The following is a 26243-nucleotide window of genomic DNA, read 5'->3' as shown; positions in this document are numbered from 1 at the left end:
ATGCAACTATCGGGGGCGTGTCTGTTGCTGCTGTTCCCGGGGTTGTGGGCGGCAACCTTTAAACTGGCTCTGATTGGCCCGTGGTCATGTGACCCGCTGTATTCCCGCGCCATGGCCTCGACGGCGGTGAACCTGGCGTTGTCACGGTTACGCAGCAACGCCCGACTCGGGTACTGGTACGATGTGACGCTGTTGGATGAGAGCTGCGCCGCCTCCAAAGGTTCACCCATACTTTCATTAAACATGCTGTTAATGTTCTACTCTTACACTTTAACACCAATAACACACTGATGAGAGCTGCGCCGACTCCAGAGGTTCACCCAAACTTTCATTAAACATGTAAACATACAAACATACAAACATACAAACATACAAACATGCTGTTAATGTTCTACTCTTACACTTTAACATCTTTAACACACTGATGAGAGCTGCGCCGCCTCCAAAGGTTCACCCAAACTTTCCTATATAAACATGTAAACATACAAACATACAAACATACAAACATGCTGTTAATGTTCTACTCTTACACTTTAACACCAGTAACACACTGATGAGAGCTGCGCTGCCTCCAAAGGTTCACCCATACTTTCATTAAACATGTAAACATAAAAACTTCTAAAGAAGTAAAAGTGGAAACACATAAACATACTGTATGTATGACACTGGTGCGAGCTGCACATCCTCCAACATGACTCTGTTATGTAACTTTAATTGTGTCACAGATGGAAATGAAGGTAGTGCTAAGTCTGGTGTAGCCGTGGTTTTAATGTAACTGCACATTGTCCTGATTAAATAAACTAAACCAAACAAGGCAAGTTTAAATGCAGAGCACAATTAATACACAACCAGATTCAAATTCTTCACAGTTGGATAAAATGAGAAAACAGATCAAATCAATCCATAAAACATCAACATAAAGATATAAGAGTGCAGATAAAACACTTTCAAAGTCACGGGTAAAAGAACTGTTTTCAGCGAGAGTCTGACGCCTGTCGCACACGCTTATCGGACACGTGACACACGTGACCACATGGACACGCAAGATGACAGACGTGACCACATGGACACGCATGATGACCACATGGACACGCATGATGACCACATGGACACGCATGATGACCACATGGACACGCATGATGACCAACACTGATCATACATAAATAATGTATATTATATATTTCTTCTTCAGCTCTGATGGACCTGACGGAAATGGAGGGCTATGGCCACGCCTACATCGGCCCCTTTAACCCCGCTCTCTGTCATGCTGCGTCCCTATTGGCCAAGCACTGGGAGGCGGGACTGGCCTCTCCCGGATGCTTGGATGCTGATTGGCCCAACCTGCCACCGCTGACTCCGCCCACAAAAGTCCTGTTCACCGTTTTACGCCACTTCGGCTGGGCTCATGTGGGTATCTTAACAGGTACAAGTGTTTGAATACTTTTACTGCTACTACTACTACTACTACTACTGCTACTACTACTACTACTACTACTACTACTACTACTACTGCTACTACTACTGCTACTACTACTACTACTACTACTACTACTACTACTGCTACTACTACTACTACTACTACTACTGCTACTACTACTGCTACTACTACTACTACTACTACTACTACTACTACTACTACTACTACTGCTACTACTACTGCTACTACTACTACTACTACTGCTACTACTACTGCTACTACTACTACTACTACTACTACTACTACTACTGCTACTACTACTACTACTACTACTACTACTACTACTACTACTACTACTACTACTGCTTCTACTACTGCTACTACTACTACTACTACTACTACTACTACTACTACTACTACTACTGCTACTACTACTGCTACTACTACTACTACTACTGCTACTACTACTGCTACTACTACTACTACTACTACTACTGCTACTACTACTACTACTACTACTACTACTACTACTACTACTACTACTACTACTGCTACTACTACTACTACTACTACTACTGCTACTACTACTACTACTACTACTACTACAACCTCACTGGGCTCATGTTGGTGTTTTAGTTGGTGTGAGTTTTCAAATACTTGTACTGCTGTGTTTTGTGTATCAGGTACAGATGTAAAGGATTCTCTCAGTTCTCTGTGAAATGGAAACATTTCACAGTGAACCCCTCTGACCTCTGACCTCTGACCTCTCTGTACAGGCCCCTCTGACCTCTCTCTGCACAGACCCCTCTGACCTCTGACCTCTCTCTGCACAGACCCCTCTGACCTCTGACCTCTCTCTGCACAGACCCCTCTGACCTCTGACCTCTGACCTCTGACCTCTCTGCACAGACCCCTCTGACCTCTGACCTCTCTCTGCACAGACCCCTCTGACCTCTGACCTCTGACCTCTGACCTCTCTGCACAGACCCCTCTGACCTCTGACCTCTCTCTGCACAGATCCCTCTGACCTCTGACCTCTCTCTGCACAGACCCCTCTGACCTCTGACCTCTGACCTCTCTGCACAGACCCCTCTGACCTCTGGCCTCTTTCTGCACAGATCCCTCTGACCTCTGACCTCTCTGCACAGACCCCTCTGACCTCTGACCTCTTTCTGCACAGATCCCTCTGACCTCTGACCTCTCTCTGCACAGATCCCTCTGACCTCTGTGTACAGACCCCTCTGACCTCTGACCTCTGACCTCTCTCTGCACAGATCCCTCTGACCTCTGTGTACAGACCCCTCTGACCTCTCTCTGCACAGATCCCTCTGACCTCTGACCTCTGGCCTCTCTGCACAGACCCCTCTGACCTCTGACCTCTCTCTGCACAGATCCCTCTGACCTCTGACCTCTCTCTGCACAGACCCCTCTGACCTCTGACCTCTGACCTCTCTGCACAGACCCCTCTGACCTCTGGCCTCTTTCTGCACAGATCCCTCTGACCTCTGACCTCTCTGCACAGACCCCTCTGACCTCTGACCTCTTTCTGCACAGATCCCTCTGACCTCTGACCTCTTTCTGCACAGATCCCTCTGACCTCTGACCTCTCTCTGCACAGACCCCTCTGACCTCTGACCTCTGACCTCTCTGCACAGACCCCTCTGACCTCTGACCTCTTTCTGCACAGATCCCTCTGACCTCTGACCTCTCTGCACAGACCCCTCTGACCTCTGACCTCTTTCTGCACAGATCCCTCTGACCTCTGACCTCTCTCTGCACAGACCCCTCTGACCTCTGACCTCTGACCTCTCTCTGCACAGACCCCTCTGACCTCTGACCTCTCTGCACAGACCCCTCTGACCTCTGACCTCTCTCTGCACAGATCCCTCTGACCTCTGACCTCTGGCCTCTCTGCACAGACCCCTCTGACCTCTGACCTCTGACCTCTCTCTGCACAGACCCCTCTGACCTCTGACCTCTCTGCACAGACCCCTCTGACCTCTCTGCACAGACCCCTCTGACCTCTGACCTCTCTCTGCACAGATCCCTCTGACCTCTCTCTGCAGACCCCTCTGACCTCTGACCTCTGACCCCTGGCCTCTGCACAGACCCCTCTGACCTCTGGCCTCTGTGTACAGACCCCTCTGACCTCTGACCTCTCTCTGCAGACCCCTCTGACCTCTCTCTGCACAGACCCCTCTGACCTCTGGCCTCTCTGCACAGACCCCTCTGACCTCTGGCCTCTGTGTACAGACCCCTCTGACCTCTGACCTCTCTCTGCACAGACCCCTCTGACCTCTCTGTACAGACCCCTCTGACCTCTGACCTCTCTCTGCACAGACCCCTCTGACCTCTCTGCAGACCCCTCTGACCTCTCTCTGCACAGACCCCTCTGACCTCTGACCTCTCTGCACAGACCCCTCTGACCTCTGACCTCTCTCTGCACAGATCCCTCTGACCTCTCTCTGCAGACCCCTCTGACCTCTGACCTCTCTCTGCACAGATCCCTCTGACCTCTCTCTGCAGACCCCTCTGACCTCTGACCTCTGACCCCTGGCCTCTGCACAGATCCCTCTGACCTCTCTCTGCAGACCCCTCTGACCTCTGACCTCTGACCCCTGGCCTCTGCACAGACCCCTCTGACCTCTCTCTGCACAGACCCCTCTGACCTCTCTGTACAGACCCCTCTGACCTCTGACCTCTCTGCAGACCCCTCTGACCTCTGACCTCTCTGTACAGACCCCTCTGACCTCTGACCTCTCTCTGCACAGACCCCTCTGACCTCTGACCTCTCTGCACAGACCCCTCTGACCTCTGACCTCTGACCTCTCTGCACAGACCCCTCTGACCTCTGACCTCTCTGCAGACCCCTCTGACCTCTGACCTCTCTGCAGACCCCTCTGACCTCTGGAAGGGCACCGGGGAGGAGCTGGCGTCTGGGCTGCGGGCGCTGGGTTTACCCGTTGAACCCGTGGTTTTCATGGAGACAAACGGACGACCACAGGACGCTCTGACCACCATCCGGGAGGCGGGACATGTCAAAGGTGCAGCTTAACCACTAGGCCATCAGACTTTTTCAATATTATTTGTTTCCTTTACTTTATCAGGCAAAACATTGAGTTCTTATTGACAAAGTCGGCCTGAAAGCGCTGAGTGTTCACCAACTGGGAAAGGGAAATAAAATCTTTCATCAGTAAAACATCTGTGAGTGAGATCAGTGATTCAGCTCTGATTTATTTTGGGCAGAATCCAGTCCTGAGCAGCAGCAGAACGAGAGGCCAAAGGAGGAATTGGTCTCAGCAACTTGTAGCTTTATAATCTGTGACGATCTGGTGTTATACCTGGAGGGGGGGCTGCAACAGCTGGACTCCAGAGGTGGCCAGTTCACCCGAGAGTAAAGTTCAGTGTGACGTGTCCTGTAGGGGGTCGACCTTTGCGATGAATAATGTCTCCATCGTGAAACAGAGGAAGAATGAACATTTTCACAATGACATTCAGCAAAAAGCCCAGTTTAGCTTAAATATTTACTAATAACATGATAATGTGATGTTGAAGGATAATGGTTTATCTTCCCAAGTACTAATATTAAGTAACTTGCTCTAGGATTGAGTTGAGTCAGCAGACCTTTTACGATCAAATTATCTTTGTCTTCTTCAGATTGAGTGAGAGCTTCAAATCTGTAAATGCCTCTTGAAGATTGAGGAAGCTTTCTTGTAGATTCTGAGTAATTATTTCTGGGGATGCGCCACTAGAACACAGAACAGTGTCTGCATACAGGTGTACACTTCCTTTGTTAGGGGGGGCCAAACCACCTTTGCTCCGCCCCATCCCGTCAGATCTTGGAAGCTAAGCAGCTACTTGAATGGGAGACCGTTTGGTAACACCAGGAAGCCTGGGTGAATGTTGTGTGAACGAGTGGTTGTTGGTGGGAGGGGCCGATGGCGCACACTGGTAGCCTTGCTTCTGTCAGTTTACCTCAGGGCAGTTGTGGCTACAAAAGTTGCTTAGCATCACCAAGTATGGAATGAATGAAAAGTGCTATACAAAACCAATGCCAATATTATTATTGTTGTTATTATTTGCTAATGGTTTTAGGGATGTCAATTTATGTATATCAATAACAAAGTTGGACCTTGGATGGATCCCTGAGGCACCCCTTTGGAAACACCAATAGGACGAGAATACTGAGAGAACAGAAACTTTAAGAACCATATCAAGGACGGATCAGAAACCCCAGTCTGTCTGAGTCGTTATATTAAAACCATGGGTTCACCGAATGGAAGGCTTTTCTAGATCTCTAAAGACAGTGTTGCTTAGAGTCCAGAGCAGATTATTGTTGTCATGGACTTTGAGAACAGCTGTGACACAGACATGGCCTGAACGGAACCCTGAGTGTGCACGAGTCAGTGTGTTTTTGTCCTCCATGTAACTCATCAGCTGTTTATTGACACGTTTTTTCATGATTGTGGATGCAGAGGGTGATATAGAGATAGTTCTATCATTGTTCAGGTCAGACCATTCACCATCTTTAAAAAGAGGATGAAGTAATGCAGATTTACAGTTGGTGGTTATTTCACCAGTTTTGATGCTAGTGGGGGTAATAATGGGTAATAATGGGTAATAATGGGTAATAATGGGTAATAATGGGTAATAATGGGTAATAATGGGAGCTGCAGTTTCAAAAAGAGAAAATAACTAACCCATCAGCTGCGGCTGTTTTGCAGTTCATTGGTCATTTGTTTAACAGAAACAGATTTCAGACTTCCTGTTACTTACCTCCTGTTTCAGTGGTGATCCTGTGCATGACCTCGCTGCTGATTGGTGGAGAGCGCCAGAAAGAGGTGCTATTGGCTGCTCTTGACATGGGCATGATCTCAGACGGATACGTGTTCATCCCATACGATGCTCTGCTGTACGCCCTCCCCTTCCAGGTACGTTATACTTCTAACCCTACAAACATAAGTGCCTGGGCAAAAGTCTACTTTGTATCTGACTCTCTGATTTTTTAAAGTAAATGAGCCCGTCCTCCTGACCCCATTATCCCACTCTTGAAGTAATGATAATGATACAATCTTCGTTGATGGCCGGCCCAAGCTGCATTCAACACATTTCAGCCACTTCTCAATAAAAATAATCTAGACCTGATACTTTTAGGCCCGATTCAAGACGTTTTTGTCAAAGGTCTTGGAAACGAACCAAAGTCTTGTTTATGTAAATCCGTTTTCTGTCTTTGAACAAAAGAACAACAGAGAATATTTGGAAGTTTTAACCCCCCGCCAAACTGGGCCACTCGTGTCCTTTTTCCGCTTCACTGTTGACAATCTTGGAGTGACTTCAGGTACGTTTCAAAATTGATAAAAACATTGGGCCTGTTGAGCAAGCGACTTCCAACTGAGACTCCTTGTTAAAATTAAAGCCAACCAGCCACAAAACTGCTGCGACTTTTCTTATGCATTATAAAATTCTGCTATTTGTATTGTAACATATTTCAGACTTCCTGTTACTTACCTCCTGTTTTAGTGCTGATCCTGTGCATGAACTCGCTGCTGATTGGTCGAAAGCACCAGGGTTAGGGTTAGCTGCTATTGGCTGCCCTTTCAATAGCAGCCAATGTTCCACTTTAACGTGGTGGAGGGGTTTGAGTGCCGGAATGACCCTGGGAGCTCTGCTGTCAAGAGCTTCGTGCCCCAGACCTGGGTCTCCCATAGCAAACAGGTCCAAGGTGACGGGTCAGACAAAGAGCAGTTCAGAAGAACCTTATGAGAGACTGACAGGTCTTGGTTAGAACCATGAGGTCTTCCTTCTGATAAACAGACAGACAGACAGACAGACAGACAGACAGACAGACAGACAGGCAGGCAGGCAGGCAGACAGACAGACAGACAGACAGACAGACAGACAGACAGACAGACAGACAGACAGACAGACAGACAGACAGACAGGCAGACAGACAGACAGACAGACAGATAGATAGATAGATAGATAATCTGCATAATTTTCAAGTCTTTAACTGTTAGAGGATCATTTTTATCTGAAAAAGCTCCCAATGATAACAGTATTTCATTATTTATCGTTCCAAATTATTATGCACAGCAGCGTTTCATTACATTTTATAGACTACTCCATCCATCCAGGGTCACACGGCCTCATCAGTGAACAAGACTGTTTAAAATGAGTCTCATGTATTTCTGAGCCACTGCAGCCGTTTCTGCTTGAGCTTTAATGAACAGTTTAGGGGAGGCCGGAGAGAAGGTTTATGCACAGCTGCAGCCTCTGGAGGGTCCGACACCTTCATGTTCAGAGACTCCAGAGGCACCAGCAGCTTCAAATACAGTGGGGAAAACAAGTGTTTGAACAAAATCCAATAGAAATTCTATGGGAAACTGACCAAATACTTTTCCCCCCACTGTACCTGTTTGCTGCTTTGTAGCAGCTGTTCTCTTAATCTGATGTATTTGTCTGGTAGAAACCTTACTTTTATGAAACTGAAATAGTATTAGTAAAATAATTAGTAACATTCTTTATTGTTGCTGCACCTGTTTTAAAATGTGCTGCTCTGTGATTGGTTTGCTCTGGTCCAATAGGACGTGGCATATCCTCAGCTCACCAACAGCACTCGCCTCAGACACGCCTACAGCGCCGTCCTAACTGTTACCATGGCGTCGGACCGCAGCTTCTACGAGGTGTTCAGGGAGGCGCAGATCCAACGGGAAATCAGGACGTCTCTGTCGGCAACCGAGGTCAGTCTGTCTGCAACTGAGGTCAGTCTGTCCCCACTGAGGTCAGTCCGTCCCCCACTGAGGTCAGTCTGTCCCTCACTGAGGTCAGTCTGTCCCCCCTGAGGTCAGTCTGTCCTGCACTGAGGTCAGTCTGTCCCCCCTGAGGTCAGTCTGTCCCCACTGAGGTCAGTCTGTCCCCACTGAGGTCAGTCTGTCCCCACTGAGGTCAGTCTGTCCCCCATCGAGGTCACTCTGTCCCCATCGAGGTCAGTCTGTCCCCCACTGAGGTCAGTCTGTCCCTCACTGAGGTCAGTCTGTCCCTCACTGAGGTCAGTCTGTCCCCACTGAGGTCAGTCTGTCCCCACTGAGGTCAGTCTGTCCCCCACTGAGGTCAGTGTGTCCCCCATCGAGGTCAGTCTGTCCCCCATCGAGGTCAGTCTGTCCCCCACTGAGGTCAGTCTGTCCCCCACTGAGGTCAGTCTGTCCCCCATCGAGGTCAGTCTGTCCCCCACTGAGGTCAGTCTGTCCCCATCGAGGTCTGTCCGTCCCCACTGAGGTCAGTCTGTCCCCACTGAGGTCACTCTGTCCCCCATCGAGGTCAGTCCGTCCCCACTGAGGTCAGTCTGTCCCCATCGAGGTCAGTCTGTCCCCACTGAGGTCAGTCTGTCCCCACTGAGGTCAGTCTGTCCCCATCGAGGTCAGTCTGTCCACAACTGAGGTCAGTCCGTCCCCACTGAGGTCAGTCTGTCCCCATCGAGGTCAGTCTGTCCACAACTGAGGTCAGTCTGTCCCCATCAAGGTCAGTCTGTCCCCACTGAGGTCAGTCCGTCCCCATCGAGGTCAGTCTGTCCCCACTGAGGTCAGTCTGTCCCAGAGGTGGGAGTAAGTCACTAAATGTGGGCCTGGAGTAAAGTCCACGTCAGTTGCTTCTGGGCTGATGTCAATTCGAGTCTTGCTTTAGCCACAAGTTTCCCCGAGTGGGAAACGTCAGCGTTAAGCGTGTTTTCACTATTGTATGATTCATCCTTCTTTTAAAAATGTGTAAATTAATAATCTACCTGAAAAGATGCAAAACGAGGTTTCTCAAGATGTAGCGATTTTGAACATTTAGGTAAAATCAAACTTTTCAGAAGTTTTTAGTTTCAAGTTTATTTCAGAAATTCATGCTTGCAGTCATAGTCTGAATATCAGCAAGAAATTACAGTAAAAACATTATTATTAACACAGAACATTTTAATGGATCTTGCCGATTTAGATTTAAAGTCTAATTAATACTAAATCGCCACAAAAAAAAATAAAAACGTAAACAAAGACATATGTTTTGAATGTGTTATCCATTACTGGGATAACATTTTAATAGTAATGCCTCAACTCCTGAATGCTCAAAGTAGATTCCGCACAGTGTTCAGCTGTACCTTTAACTGAGCTCTGTGAGGCTGCTTCAAAGAGCTACTAAATGCTGTACCCCGTACTTCCGGAGGCTGCCCGTAGGCTGCGCCGTAGCTTCAGCCCATTGTTTCGAACGTTTTACCAGCCCCCACTCTATAACCTGTGTCTCCTCACGTTCAAGGTGTCCCCGCTGTTTGGCTCCGTCTACAACATGGTGCACTACGTGGCAAATGCCGTCGAGGAGCGGCGTAAAGCGACCGGCGGACGATGGGTCAAAGGGAAGACTTTGGTGGATTCAGAAGGAGGATTTTCCTTCAAGGGATTCAACCAGGTAAAACATTAAACATGCACAATCGCGTCCAGCAGTTCATAGGTGTCAGGGTTAGAGTTAGAGCAGGTCTTGTGTCGGGTTAGAGTTAGGGCAGGTCTTGTGTCAGAGTTAGAGTTAGGGCAGGTCTTGTGTCATGTGTTCATAGGTGTCAGGGTTAGAGTTAGGGCAGGTCTTGTGTCATGTGTTCATAGGTGTCAGAGATAGAGTTAGGGCAGGTCTTGTGTCGTGTGTTTGTAGGTGTCAGGGTTAGAGTTAGGGCAGGTCTTGTGTCATGTGTTCGTAGGTGTCAGAGTTAGGGCAGGTCTTGTGTCATGTGTTCGTAGGTGTCAGAGTCAGGGCAGGTCTTGTGTCATGTGTTCGTAGGTGTCAGGGTTAGAGTTAGGGCAGGTCTTGTGTCGTGGGTTCATAGGTGTCAGAGTTAGAGTTAGGGCAGGTCTTGTGTCATGTGTTCATAGGTGTCAGAGTTAGAGTTAGGGCAGGTCTTGTGTCGTGTGTTCATAGGTGTCAGGGTTAGAGTTAGGGCAGGTCTTGTGTCGTGTGTTCATAGGTGTCAGGGTTAGAGTTAGGGCAGGTCTTGTGTCGTGTGTTCGTAGGTGTCAGGGTTAGAGTTAGGGCAGGCCTTGTGTCGTGTGTTCGTAGGTGTCAGGGTTAGAGTTAGGGCAGGTCTTGTGTCGTGTGTTCATAGGTGTCAGGGTTAGAGTTAGGGCAGGTCTTGTGTCGTGTGTTCGTAGGTGTCAGAGTTTGAGTTAGGGCAGGTCTTGTGTCATGTGTTCGTAGGTGTCAGAGTTAGAGTTAGGGCAGGTCTTGTGTCATGTGTTCATAGGTGTCAGAGTTAGAGTTAGGGCAGGTCTTGTGTCATGTGTTCATAGGTGTCAGAGTTTGAGTTAGGGCAGGTCTTGTGTCATGTGTTCGTAGGTGTCAGGGTTAGAGTTAGGGCAGGTCTTGTGTCGTGTGTTCGTAGGTGTCAGAGTTTGAGTTAGGGCAGGTCTTGTGTCATGTGTTTGTAGGTGTCAGGGTTAGAGTTAGGGCAGGTCTCGTGTCATGTGTTCGTAGGTGTCAAGGTTAGAGTTAGGGCAGGTCTTGTGTCGTGTGTTTGTAGGTGTCAGGGTTAGAGTTAGGGCAGGTCTCGTGTCATGTGTTCGTAGGTGTCAGAGTTAGGGCAGGTCTTGTGTCATGTGTTCGTAGGTGTCAGAGTCAGGGCAGGTCTTGTGTCATGTGTTCGTAGGTGTCAGGGTTAGAGTTAGGGCAGGTCTTGTGTCATGTGTTCGTAGGTGTCAGGGTTAGAGTCAGGGCAGGTCTTGTGTCATGTGTTCGTAGGTGTCAGAGTTAGAGTTAGGGCAGGTCTCGTGTCGTGTGTTCGTAGGTGTCAGGGTTAGAGTTAGGGCAGGTCTTGTGTCAGAGTTAGAGTTAGGGCAGGTCTTGTGTCATGTGTTCGTAGGTGTCAGGGTTAGAGTTAGGGCAGGTCTTGTGTCATGTGTTCGTAGGTGTCAGGGTTAGAGTTAGGGCAGGTCTCGTGTCGTGTGTTCGTAGGTGTCAGGGTTAGAGTTAGGGCAGGTCTCGTGTCATGTGTTCGTAGGTGTCAGAGTTAGGGCAGGTCTTGTGTCGTGTGTTCATAGGTGTCAGGGTTAGAGTTAGGGCAGGTCTCGTGTCGTGTGTTCGTAGGTGTCAGGGTTAGAGTTAGGGCAGGTCTCGTGTCATGTGTTCGTAGGTGTCAGAGTTAGGGCAGGTCTTGTGTCGTGTGTTCATAGGTGTCAGGGTTAGAGTTAGGGCAGGTCTTGTGTCGTGTGTTCGTAGGTGTCAGAGTTAGAGTTAGGGCAGGTCTCGTGTCGTGTGTTCGTAGGTGTCAGGGTTAGAGTTAGGGCAGGTCTTGTGTCGTGTGTTTGTAGGTGTCAGAGATAGAGTTAGGGCAGGTCTTGTGTCGTATGTTCGTAGGTGTCAGAGATAGAGTTAGGGCAGGTCTTGTGTCGTGTGTTCGTAGGTGTCAGGGTTAGAGTCAGGGCAGGTCTTGTGTCATGAGTTCGTAGGTGTCAGGGTTAGAGTCAGGGCAGGTCTCGTGTCGTGTGTTCGTAGGTGTCAGAGTTAGAGTTAGGGCAGGTCTTGTGTCATGTGTTTGTAGGTGTCAGGGTTAGAGTTAGGGCAGGTCTTGTGTCATGTGTTTGTAGGTGTCAGAGTTAGAGTTAGGGCAGGTCTTGTGTCATGTGTTTGTAGGTGTCAGGGTAAGAGTCAGGGCAGGTCTCGTGTCGTGTGTTCGTAGGTGTCAGAGTTAGAGTTAGGGCAGGTCTTGTGTCGTGTGTTCGTAGGTGTCAGGGTTAGAGTTAGGGCAGGTCTTGTGTCGTGTGTTTGTAGGTGTCAGAGTTAGAGTTAGGGCAGGTCTTGTGTCATGTGTTCGTAGGTGTCAGGGTTAGAGTCAGGGCAGGTCTTGTGTCATGTGTTCATAGGTGTCAGGGTTAGAGTCAGGGCAGGTCTTGTGTCATGTGTTCATAGGTGTCAGAGTTAGAGTTAGGGAAGGTCTTGTGTCATGTGTTCGTAGGTGTCAGAGTTAGAGTCAGGGCAGGTCTTGTGTCATGTGTTCATAGGTGTCAGAGTTAGAGTTAGGGCAGGTCTTGTGTCATGTGTTCGTAGGTGTCAGAGTTAGGGCAGGTCTTGTGTCATGTGTTCATAGGTGTCAGAGTTAGAGTTAGGGCAGGTCTTGTGTCATGTGTTCGTAGGTGTCAGAGTTAGGGCAGGTCTTGTGTCATGTGTTCGTAGGTGTCAGAGTTAGGGCAGGTCTTGTGTCATGTGTTCATAGGTGTCAGAGTTAGAGTTAGGGCAGGTCTTGTGTCATGTGTTCGTAGGTGTCAGAGTTAGGGCAGGTCTTGTGTCATGTGTTCGTAGGTGTCAGGGTTAGAGTTAGGGCAGGTCTTGTGTCATGTGTTCATAGGTGTCAGAGTTAGAGTTAGGGCAGGTCTTGTGTCATGTGTTCGTAGGTGTCAGGATTAGAGTTAGGGCAGGTCTTGTGTCATGTGTTCGTAGGTGTCAGGGTTAGAGTTAGGGCAGGTCTTGTGTCGTGTGTTCATAGGTGTCAGAGTTAGAGTTAGGGCAGGTCTTGTGTCATGTGTTCGTAGGTGTCAGGATTAGAGTTAGGGCAGGTCTTGTGTCATGTGTTCGTAGGTGTCAGGGTTAGAGTTAGGGCAGGTCTTGTGTCGTGTGTTCGTAGGTGTCAGGGTTAGAGTTAGGGCAGGTCTTGTGTCATGTGTTCGTAGGTGTCAGGGTCAGAGTTAGGGCAGGTCTTGTGTCGTGTGTTCATAGGTGTCAGGGTTAGAGTTAGGGCAGGTCTTGTGTCATGTGTTCGTAGGTGTCAGGGTTAGAGTTAGGGCAGGTCTTGTGTCATGTGTTCATAGGTGTCAGAGTTAGAGTTAGGGCAGGTCTTGTGTCATGTGTTCGTAGGTGTCAGGGTTAGAGTTAGGGCAGGTCTTGTGTCATGTGTTCATAGGTGTCAGAGTAAGAGTTTGGGCAGGTATAATGCCGTGTATCTGTTTTTCCTTAGGTGTTATATGGCGGCCGGGCTGGACTGGGTCTTCAGGCTCAGTTCTTGGTTCTGGACTCTGACGGAGACCGCTTTGTTCCGACGTACAGTCTGGACGCCGCCCACACGGACGGACTGATCGGGGGCCTCAAACAACTATCGCACTCCTTTGTTTTCCCTGGAGGAAAACCGAGCAGCGAGGCTTTCTGCTGGTTCAGCCCTGACTACGCCTGCAGCCCCGGTGAGTTCTGCTATACAGAAGTAATGTGTAATATCTGTATTTCCTGGGGCCTGCAGGAGGAACATCATTTAAAATGTTGATCATGTGAGATGTGAGGGAGGGGTGACAAGGCTAGATGACAGAGAGAAGGATGTAGTACGCACTAGTGTGTGAAAGACCATTGGAACATTGTCCAAAGAAAAAGATGATATGAAATAAATGAATAAAGATATGTATTTTCAGGACTGGACATGGCAACGATGCTCTTCCTGTTCCTGGGTCTCGTCAGTGTTATTGGAGGATTTTATTATTGGTTCAAGTAAATGCAGATTGTACTTCATTAATAATATTAAATGATAATAATAAATGATAATAATTTATTTGTCTCTAACAGGAAGTATCGTCCCGGAGTGAAAACATCTAAACTGGTCTTCAGTCTGGACAACATTGTTTTCATTGACACACAGGTCTCTAAGAAGGTGTGACCCTAACCCTTCCCTAACACTCACTCATATCACAGACACATTGATCAAAAATACACTTTCCCCATAGGTTTCTATATAAACAACATAGATGTTTTAAATCACAGTATTGGTCTATTGTCAGACATTTCAGAACACACAAATATTCACAAGCTGCAGCCACTCAGAGAGACTCAGCACATGCTTCTCTATCCTGGAAAATCCAGATCTGGTAAGACTCCACATCAACTTGAGTTCAACAGCGTTACATGTGCAAGCAAACAGGAAGTGAAGTAAACCAATCAGTGAAGGGCAATCTGCTAGCTCTTTTCAATATTCAAACAGAATTATGAATCGCAAAACTCATCCATTGCCGATGTGTTTTTGGTCATTTCCCACTGAATCGAAAAACTTGAAAAACTTGGGTCTCCCGGGGCGCCGCTGTGTAGGTTGTCGAGGAGATTTCTGCCCAAGCATGCTGCTGTACACGAACACCACGTGACCGCAAATAAACGATTCTGATTGCACAGATCCGTTTGAGTTGGGCAGAGGCAGCAACAGCGAGCTCCTTGCCCAGACTGATATATCCCCGTGTATAAAATGTACAGAGGGTATTAATTATGGATGCCAGGTTTATGCTTCTCTGCTGTGGCCATCACACTGTAAACTCTCTGTCTCTGCTTTTGTTTTTGTTGCAGAAAATGAACGATGAATCGATCATGAGGAGTTTGCTGGAGATTAAAACTCCGCTGAAGTCCATGGCTCGCAGCTACATCCTGGCCACTCCCGAGAGCTCCAACGTGGGAATGCTAGAGGTCAGAATTAGCCACTAACCTTAACCCCATAACCATAACCATAACCATAACCATAACCATAACCATAACCATAACCATAACCATAACCATAACCATAACCATAACCTCAACCCCTTAGACCCCAAACCTAACTCACTCCCAAGAGCCCCAACCTGGGAATGTTAGAGATCAGAACAAACACAAATCCCCCAACCCTCTAAGACCCTCTAGGAGATAGCCAGTAATACGTTCTGGCGGCCATGTTGTGTCTGCCACTTTTAAACTGATGCAATGTAACCAAATGTTTTGATCTATTGTAGTTATTTCATGACCCTTTGATAATTGGTGACCTTATGGTTTTTGTTTTTAGGGGTTAGGGTTATCTGAAATGTTATTTCAGTTTTATTATTATGAAAATACTCAACTACACTAATGAAGTATCTGTTTCAGGGAGACTTTGTTTGGCTGAAGAAGATTCCAGTCGGTAAAAACATGACATCAGTGAATTCAAGCACTAAGAGCCTCTACAGTCAGGTGTGTGTTCGCTCCATGTCCTCCTCATCACCTCTCATCTCACACTCAGCCCTAGCTTCTCTGTTTTATCCTCCTGTAGCTGAGGGAAATGCGCCACGAGAACCTGAACCTGTACATTGGGCTGTTTCTGGACTGTGGGATGTTTGCGTTAGTCGTGGAACACTGTCCCCGAGGAAGTTTGGCCGATTTACTCGCAGACAGCAACATGAGGCTGGACTGGATGTTCAAGTCATCGCTGCTCATAGACCTCATCAAGGCAAGTCTTTTCCCCTCATTGTTCTTGATCCTGTTCTGTATATGTAGATGTTTCTTGTGAAGAGAGATTTCTCTTGGCTTGGACGCTGTCCGGATTTTCTGCTTCTGATCGTTCTGATTTTATTTCAAACTGTTTCAGGGCATGAAGTACCTGCACCTGCGAGGCCTGAGCCACGGCCGTCTGAAGTCCACAAACTGCCTCGTGGACGGGCGCTTCGTCCTGAAAATCACTGACTATGGACTTCCCATGATCCTCCGCTCACAGGGTCTGCCCATCGATGAGGATCCTCAGGGTAAATATCAGATGAAGTCTCTGTAGAATATCACAGAGGTCCCACTGTTTGACTGGATAAAGGTCATTGAAAGTGTCCTTGTCGCACTGTCTATTACAGGCCTCTTGTGGACGGCCCCTGAGCTGCTGAGGAACCCCATCCAGGGAGGTTCTTACGCAGGAGATATATACAGTTTTGGCATCATCATTCAGGAGGTCGTCACTAGGACTCTACCCTACGCCATGATGGACATGCCAGCCGAGGGTATAAGCCTCTTCCCAAACCCTAAACCCATATTTCAATTTGGATATTCCCTTAACCAAACCCTAAAACTGTACTTTCATCAGGATATTCCCCTAACCAAACCCTAACCCTGTACTTTCATCAGGATATTCCTCTAACCAAACCCCTACTGTACTTTCATCAGGATATTCCTCTAACCAAACCCTAACCCTGTACTTTCATCAGGATATTCCCCTAACCAAACCCTAACCCTGTACTTTCATCAGGATATTCCCCTAACCAAACCCTAACCCTGTACATTCATAGAGATTTTGTTTTTTTTACAACCCAAACTCACAGCAGTGAAACTGAAAGAAGTGTAATGTGCAAATAAAGCCTTGACAGAACTGCCAACATCTGTAATAACTATTACACTGTCACTGCGCAGAGCTCTTGCAGAAGCTGAAGAGCCCCCCTGCCGGGGCCCCTCAGTGCAGGCCTGTGGTGTCGGTGGACGAGGCGCCCATCGAGTGTCTGCTTTTAATGAACGAGTGCTTGAATGAGGATCCACACAAACGACCAACCTTTGATGACATTTTCAAACAGGTTTGTTTGTTGCTGATAATGATTATTTTGTCGTCATCTGTGGGAGTCACTGTAAGCACGTTCTTTTTCAGTTCCGTGGAATAAATCGTGGGAAACGGGCAAATATCATTGACTCGATGCTGCGTATGCTGGAGCAGTACAGTTCTAACTTAGAAGATTTAATCCGAGAAAGAACTGACGAGCTCGAGGTGGAAAGAACCAAGACAGAAAAGCTGGTGTCGCAGCTACTGCCCAAGTACCTATCTATCTATCTATCTATCTATCTATCTGTCTGTCTGTCTGTCTGTCTGTCTGTCTGTCTGTCTGTCTGTCTGTCTGTCTGTCTGTCTGTCTGTCTGTCTGTCTGTCTGTCTGTCTGTCTGTCTGTCTGTCTGTCTGTCTGTCTGTCTGTCTGTCTGTCTGTCTGTCTGTCTGTCTGTCTGTCTGTCTGTCTGTCTATCTATCTATCTATCTATCTATCTATCCATCTGTGTGGAAAGGACCCAGTGTTGTTTGTTTTGTGCAGGTCTGTGGCTCAGTCTCTGAAAAAGGGGAAGAAAGTGGAACCAGAGCATTATTCGGAATCAACACTGTATTTCAGTGACATCGTGGGCTTCACCACCATCTCCGCCCTCAGCGAGCCCATCGAGGTACTGCAGTACTCTGAAACATACTGCAGTACTCTGAAACATACTGCAGTACTCTGAAACATACTGCAGTACTCTGAAACATACTGCAGGACTCTGAAACATTCTGCAGTACTCTGAAACATGCTGCAGTACTCAGAAACATACACTGAAACATACTGCAGTACTCTGAAACATACTGCAGTACTCTGAAACATACTGCAGTACTCTGAAACATACACTGAAACATACTGCAGTACTCAGAAACATACACTGAAACATACTGCAGTACTCTGAAACATACTGCAGGACTCTGAAACATACTGCAGGACTCTGAAACATACTGCAGTACTCAGAAACATACTCTGAAACATACTGCAGTACTCTGAAACATACTGCAGGACTCTGAAACATACTGCAGGACTCTGAAACATACACTGAAACATACTGCAGTACTCTGAAACATACTGCAGTACTCTGAAACATACTGCAGGACTCTGAAACATACTGCAGTACTCAGAAACATACTGCAGTACTCAGAAACATACTCTGAAACATACTGCAGTACTCTGAAACATACTGCAGGACTCTGAAACATACTGCAGGACTCTGAAACATACACTGAAACATACTGCAGTACTCAGAAACATACTCTGAAACATACTGCAGTACTCAGAAACATACTCTGAAACATACTGCAGTACTCAGAAACATACTGCAGTACTCAGAAACATACACTGAAACATACTGCAGTACTCAGAAACATACACTGAAACATACTGCAGTACTCTGAAACATACTGCAGTACTCTGAAACATACTGCAGTACTCTGAAACATACTGCAGTACTCTGAAACATACTGCAGTACTCAGAAACATACTCTGAAACATACTGCAGTACTCAGAAACATACACTGAAACATACTGCAGTACTCTGAAACATACTGCAGTACTTTGAAACATACTGCAGTACTCTGAAACATACTGCAGTACTCTGAAACATACTGCAGTACTCTGAAACATACTGCTTTAATCCTAAAGCCGTATGCAGGACTTCCCACATGTACTAAGTCTTTTTTCTGTTGCAGGTTGTGGATTTGTTAAATGATCTTTACACGATGTTCGATGCGATCATTGCTTCACATGATGTTTATAAGGTACTACTACTACTTCTACTGTAGTACTGCCATTACTGCTACTTCTCCTGTAGTACTGCCATAACTACTACTTCTACTGTAGTACTGTCATAACTGCTACTTCTACTGTAGTACTGCCATAACTGCTACTTCTCCTGTAGTACTGCCATAACTGCTGCTTCTACTGTAGTACTGTCATAACTGCTGCTTCTACTGTAGTACTGCCATAACTGCTACTTCTACTGTAGTACTGCCATAACTGCTACTTCTACTGTAGTACTGTCATAACTGCTGCTTCTACTGTAGTACTGCCATAACTGCTACTTTTACTGTAGTACTGCCATTACTGCTACTTCTACTGTAGTACTGCCATAACTGCTACTTTTACTGTAGTACTGCCATTACTGCTACTTCTACTGTAGTACTGCCATAACTGCTGCTTCTACTGTAGTACTGCCATTACTGCTACTTCTACTGTAGTACTGCCATTACTGCTACTTCTACTGTAGTACTGCCATTACTGCTACTTCTACTGTAGTACTGCCATAACTGCTAATTCTACTGTAGTACTGCCATTACTGCTACTTCTACTGTAGTACTGCCATAACTGCTACTTTTACTGTAGTACTGCCATAACTGCTACTTCTACTGTAATACTGCCATAACTGCTACTTTTACTGTAGTACTGCCATAACTGCTACTTTTACTGTAGTACTGCCATAGCTGCTACTTCTCCTGTAGTACTGCCATAACTGCTACTTTTACTGTAGTACTGTCATAACTGCTACTTCTACTGTAGTACTGCCATAACTGCTACTTTTACTGTAGTACTGCCATAACTGCTACTTCTACTGTAATACTGCCATAACTGCTACTTTTACTGTAGTACTGCCATAACTGCTACTTTTACTGTAGTACTGCCATAGCTGCTACTTCTCCTGTAGTACTGCCATAACTGCTACTTCTACTGTAGTACTGCCATAACTGCTACTTCTACTGTAGTACTGCCATTACTGCTACTTCTCCTGTAGTACTGCCATAACTGCTGCTTCTACTGTAGTACTGCCATAGCTGCTACTTTTACTGTAGTACTGCCATAACTGCTACTTCTACTGTAGTACTGCCATAACTGCTACTTCTACTGTAGTACTGCAATAACTGCTACTTCTACTGTAGTACTGCCATAACTGCTGCTTCTACTGTAGTACTGCCATAACTGCTACTTCTACTGTAGTACTGCCATAACTGCTACTTCTACTGTAGTACTGCCATAACTGCTACTTCTACTGTAGTACTGCCATAACTGCTACTTCTACTGTAGTACTGCCATAGCTGCTACTTCTACTGTAGTACTGCCATAACTGCTACTTCTACTGTAGTACTGCCATAACTGCTACTTCTACTGTAGTACTGTCATAACTGCTACTTCTACTGTAGTACTGTCATAACTGCTACTTCTACTGTAGTACTGTCATAACTGCTACTTCTACTGTAGCACTGCCATAACTGCTACTTCTACTGTAGTACTGCCATAACTGCTACTTTTACTGTAGTACTGCCATAACTGCTACTTCTACTGTAGTACTGCCATAACTGCTACTTCTACTGTAGTACTGCCATAACTGCTACTTTTACTGTAGTACTGCCATAGCTGCTACTTCTACTGTAGTACTGCCATAACTGCTACTTCTACTGTAGTACTGCCATAACTGCTACTTTTACTGTAGTACTGCCATAACTGCTACTTCTACTGTAGTACTGCCATAACTGCTACTTCTACTGTAGTACTGCCATAACTGCTACTTTTACTGTAGTACTGCCATAACTGCTACTTCTACTGTAGTACTGCCATAACTGCTACTTCTACTGTAGTACTGCCATAACTGCTACTTTTACTGTAGTACTGCCATAGCTGCTACTTCTACTGTAGTACTGCCATAGCTGCTACTTCTACTGTAGTACTGCCATAACTGCTACTTTTACTGTAGTACTGCCATAACTGCTACTTCTACTGTAGTACTGCCATAACTGCTACTTCTCCTGTAGTACTGCCATAACTGCTACTTTTACTGTAGTACTGCCATAGCTGCTACTTCTACTGTAGTACTGCCATAACTGCTACTTCTACTGTAGTACTGCCATAACTGCTACTTCTACTGTAGTACTGCCATAACTGCTACTTCTACTGTAGTACTGCCATTACTGCTACTTCTCCTGTAGTACTGCCATAACTGCTACTTTTACTGTAGTACTGCCATAGCTGCTACTTCTACTGTAGTACTGTCATAACTGCTGCTTCTACTGTAGTACTGCCATAACTGCTACTATAACTGTAGTACTGCCATAACTGCTACTTCTACTGTAGTACTGCCATAACTGCTACTTCTACTGTAGTACTGCCATAACTGCTGCTTCTACTGTAGTACTGCCATAACTGCTACTTCTACTGTAGTACTGCCATAACTGCTACTTCTACTGTAGTACTGCCATAACTGCTACTTCTACTGTAGTACTGCCATAACTGCTACTTCTACTGTAGTACTGCCATAACTGCTACTTCTACTGTAGTACTGCCATAACTGCTGCTTCTACTGTAGTACTGCCATAACTGCTACTATAACTGTAGTACTGCCATAACTGCTACTTCTACTGTAGTACTGCCATAACTGCTGCTTCTACTGTAGTACTGCCATAACTGCTACTTCTACTGTAGTACTGCCATAACTGCTGCTTCTACTGTAGTACTGCCATAACTGCTACTATAACTGTAGTACTGCCATAACTGCTACTTCTACTGTAGTACTGCCATAACTGCTACTTCTACTGTAGTACTGCCATAACTGCTACTTCTACTGTAGTACTGTCATAACTGCTACTTCTACTGTAGTACTGCCATAACTGCTACTTCTACTGTAGTACTGCAATAACTGCTACTTCTACTGTAGTACTGCCATAACTGCTACTATAACTGTAGTACTGCCATAACTGCTACTTCTACTGTAGTACTGCCATAACTGCTGCTTCTACTGTAGTACTGCCATAACTGCTACTATAACTGTAGTACTGCCATAACTGCTACTTCTACTGTAGTACTGCCATAACTGCTACTTCTACTGTAGTACTGCCATAACTGCTACTTCTACTGTAGTACTGTCATAACTGCTACTTCTACTGTAGTACTGCCATAACTGCTACTTCTACTGTAGTACTGCAATAACTGCTACTTCTACTGTAGTACTGCCATAACTGCTACTTCTACTGTAGTACTGCAATAACTGCTACTTCTACTGTAGTACTGCCATAACTGCTACTTCTACTGTAGTACTGCAATAACTGCTACTTCTACTGTAGTACTGCCATAACTGCTACTTCTACTGTAGTACTGTCATAACTGCTACTTCTACTGTAGTACTGCCATAACTGCTACTTCTACTGTAGTACTGCCATAACTGCTGCTTCTACTGTAGTACTGCCATAACTGCTACTTCTACTGTAGTACTGCCATAACTGCTACTTCTACTGTAGTACTGCCATAACTGCTACTTCTACTGTAGTACTGCCATAACTGCTACTTCTACTGTAGTACTGCCATAACTGCTACTTCTACTGTAGTACTGCCATAACTGCTGCTTCTACTGTAGTACTGCCATAACTGCTACTATAACTGTAGTACTGCCATAACTGCTACTTCTACTGTAGTACTGCCATAACTGCTACTTCTACTGTAGTACTGCCATAACTGCTACTTCTACTGTAGTACTGTCATAACTGCTACTTCTACTGTAGTACTGCCATAACTGCTACTTCTACTGTAGTACTGCAATAACTGCTACTTCTACTGTAGTACTGCCATAACTGCTACTTCTACTGTAGTACTGCAATAACTGCTACTTCTACTGTAGTACTGCCATAACTGCTACTTCTACTGTAGTACTGCCATAACTGCTACTTCTACTGTAGTACTGCCATAACTGCTACTTCTACTGTAGTACTGCCATAACTACTACAGTACTTCTACTGTAGTACTGCCATTACTTACCTGTCTCTTCCAAGGCGATAAAGCTTCTATGCACTTGTAGGTAACGGGCAGATCTGTTTACCATCAGGGTGAATAACCAACAAACAAACACATGAATTAGCTTTGGCTCTAGTTTATAGCCATATGTTTACGACCACAACGCTCGAGCGTAAACCTGTTGAACAACACAAAACGACAATCTGAGGCACGTAAAAATGTGCATCTGAAGTCGGACCCTCCCAGCAGCTCCGCGAAGAGTTAATCCACCTCCGTCCTGGATGAGTTAGTTCCAAAACCGTTAATACTCCACAAAAAGGTTTAACTCCCGGCAACACAACTATGGCAAAGTGTCCCAGGTCGGCGTTTGTCGTCACATCTCCCTGCACGCCCAACTAACACAGGAAAACCACTGCATTACAACAGTAAAACAATAAAACAATTACAATAAACACATTCTATGCCTGCTGTGATTGGGTTCTTCATACTGAACGACATTATAGAGGGTTTTGGTTCACCCCTGCTGGGTGACTCACATGGAGGGACCTATGTGGTCTTTACACAGTCAGTTATCACCACAAGTCCACAATCCTCCCCTACATTTGGCTACAGTCACTAAATCAAAGTATCAAACACACATTCATACAGACCTTCCTTCTCCAGCCAGGGGCAGGCAAGGAAAGGCAACTTTATTTATACCGTGCATTTCGTACACAAGGAAATTCCATGTGCTTTACAAAAGGAGATACAGAATTACAACCACGGTTAAGTTAAGGCAAAGCACAGAGAAAAAAACATCAAGACATGGGAAACACACAGTACACACGGTCACGTGTTTTAGAAGGACTGGCAGGACATGAATAGCTACAATCACGTTTATGTGCAGGTGGAGACGATCGGAGACGCGTACATGTGTGCAAGTGGCGTTCCCAACAGAAACGGCAGTCGTCACGCGGCGGAGGTGGCTCACATGTCCCTCGACATTCTTCACGCCATCGGAGCTTTTCGCATCAAACACATGCCTGAAATCAAAGTGAAGATCCGCATCGGGCTGCACTCAGGTCTGCACTGCTCATTTCAGCTCATTCAAAATGAAGTATTGTGAAATTTGCCTCAAAAGGTTTGACTTTATTCATGAAGTTCTCCTTGCTCTCGTTGAGAGGAAGCTAAAGTGTGAACTCTCAGACCTATTTGATTTCCATTTGCTATTAATAATATATGTTTTCTTGAAGGGCCTGTCGTAGCTGGAGTTGTGGGTCTGACGATGCCCCGGTACTGTCTGTTTGGAGACACAGTGACCACAGCGTCGCACATGGAGGCCACAGGACTGCGTGAGCAAAACGTTTTGTCAAAACTCTTACTCAGTTAAAGCCTTCTTTATGCACATGGTATTCCAGACATGTCCCAGTTAGGCTCACCCTGAAGCTGTGCATAGCACTTACTCTATACTTTTAAATAAGGATTACATGAGGCGCTGTGCATTATACACTTTTAATGCATGATGTGGAGTCAAGTTGTCCTCCACAAACTGCATTAAAACGACAAACTGAAATCCTGGGAAAGTTTTTTTTTTTAAATTACTTAACTTTAAGCTATTTTACCTGTAGCTAGTTCCAGCTCAATAGATTTTGGGAAAATCCACTGTTACCATGGAGATCTGCCATGTTTGTGGCTGTCAGCAGATATTCTCCATAGACTAGTGGTGCATTCCACCATTAGTGGTAAAAATGGCTTTGAACGCCGTGGGATCTGGGATTCACAACTTGTAAACTGAGAGACCTCAAGACTGCTACGAGTCCGTTTACGAGATGAAGACCGTAATGGCGCCCCCCAGTGGAGGTGCCGTGCTAGTGATTAACCCTTGTGTTCCATTGGGGCATTTCGTGGCACTTTTTTTTGCTCTTAATTTGGCCTTAACTTTTTCCATATTTGAGATATTTGAAAAATGTTTTGTTACAAAGCGTATTTTGACCAACATTTTCAAAATGTAATTATATAATGTATAAATTTTATATGGAAAATGAGACATTTTGTGTGCTAGTTTTTTTTTTTTTAAATGTAGTGGATTAAAATAATGATGTAAAAAAATCTTAATCTACAATATAACAATAAACTACATTACAAGAGCATCGTTAAAGACGGTGCTTTTGACAGGGATGCCCACACGACGCGGCCGCCAAAGCACAGAACTCATCTGAACAGCTTCTAATTGGAGACATTTTGTGCAGCACTTTGGAAGTGCCCTGTTTAAACGTGCTACAGATGATAATGATCGACTAATGAGTGGTATGTCCTGATCTTCACAGCCTACAGGATCCACCTGAGTTTCAGCACCGTGAAGGTCCTCACCAGCCTCAAACTGGGCTTTCACTTTGACACCAGGAAAAGCGAGGTGAGCGCCAGACGAGAGACGACCAGATCAGTTTATGAACAGTTTTATTATGTAAGATAAAGATTAGAGAAAAGATGTGTGGCCATACTGCCTTTGCTCTGCCCAATCCCGTGACCTGGATGGGAGACCGTGTAGGAACACGAGGAAGCCTGGGAATGTAGTGAGCAGGTGGTGGTGGTCGGAGGGGCCGACACTCTTTGAGTGTCCAGAAAAGTGCTATAGAAACTGATTTCTTCTTCTTCTTCTTCTTCTTCTTCTTCTTCTTCTTCTTCTTCTTCTTCTTCTTCTTCTTCGTATTATTATTAGTAATATCAGTTAATGAACAGTTTTGTTTGTATAAATGCAGGTCAAAGGATCAGAGGACACATATTGGCTGATTGGTCGAGACGGATTCACCAAACCTTTGCCAGTTCCTCCGGACCTCCTTGGAGGGTAAACATTATTATTTGTATTTAAACTTGAGTACAAAGTACTGCTCACATTTTAAAACATTTCTTCTGTTCTCGTTCCAGGGCGAGAAACCATGGCATTTCTCTGGAAGAGATTCCAATCGCACGACGGCAGAAGTTCCTGGACCGCCAAAAAAAACAGAAGAAGTAAACGAGCATAAAGAAACACCTGCACTCTGCTACAGGACCACACCAGCAAACAGCGCCACCTGTAGGTCCACATCAGCCAAAAGAAACACCTGCACTCTGCTACAGGACCACACCAGCGCCACCTGTAGGTCCACATCAGCCAAAAGAAACACCTACACTCCGCTACAGGACCACACCAGCAAACAGCGCCACCTGTAGGTCCACATCAGCCAAAAGAAACACCTGCACTCTGCTACAGGACCACACCAGCAAACAGCGCCACCTGTAGGTCCACATCAGCCAAAAGAAACACCTGCACTCCGCTACAGGACCACACCAGCAAACAGCTCCACTACAGGACCACACCAGCAAACAGCGCCACCTGTAGGTCCACATCAGCCAAAAGAAACACCTGCACTCTGCTACAGGACCACACCAGCGCCACCTGTAGGTCCACATCAGCCAAAAGAAACACCTGCACTCTGCTACAGGACCACACCAGCGCCACCTGTAGGTCCACATCAGCCAAAAGAAACACCTGCACTCCGCTACAGGACCACACCAGCAAACAGCGCCACCTGTAGGTCCACATCAGCAAACAGCTCCACCTAAGGACCACACCAGCTCCACCTAAGGACCACACCAGCTCCACCTAAGGACCACACCAGCACCACCTGTAGGTCCACATCAGCCAAAAGAAACACCTGCACTCCGCTACAGGACCACACCTGCAAACAGCTCCACCTAAGGACCACACCAGCGCCACCTGTAGGACCACACCAGCAAACAGCGC

At 46.0% G+C, this 26243-nt stretch overlaps 1 protein-coding gene across 1 annotated transcript; it reads left to right on the top strand.

The window, feature by feature from the left end:
- Window positions 1–25518, top strand: LOC306982694 (retinal guanylyl cyclase 2-like; the record flags this gene model as incomplete). Its single annotated transcript, XM_079583160.1, has 23 exons — window positions 1–220; window positions 1193–1423; window positions 4312–4461; window positions 6206–6348; window positions 8002–8157; window positions 9707–9856; window positions 13383–13602; window positions 13825–13900; window positions 13976–14060; window positions 14741–14857; window positions 15287–15370; window positions 15450–15626; window positions 15765–15918; window positions 16018–16161; window positions 16568–16725; window positions 16797–16960; window positions 17231–17354; window positions 18418–18486; window positions 23367–23541; window positions 23713–23811; window positions 24787–24872; window positions 25219–25304; window positions 25385–25518. 23 exons carry the CDS (start codon window positions 1–3, stop codon window positions 25470–25472), a joined length of 3156 nt encoding a protein of 1051 aa, XP_079439286.1. The 3' UTR covers window positions 25473–25518.
- Window positions 25519–26243: the final 725 nt, after the last annotated feature.

This window comes from Gobius niger (assembly GCF_951799975.1).
Source record: "Gobius niger genome assembly, contig: SCAFFOLD_128, whole genome shotgun sequence".
Classification (NCBI taxonomy): domain Eukaryota; kingdom Metazoa; phylum Chordata; class Actinopteri; order Gobiiformes; family Gobiidae; genus Gobius; species Gobius niger.
This window is presented reverse-complemented; position numbering and strand designations above follow the sequence as displayed.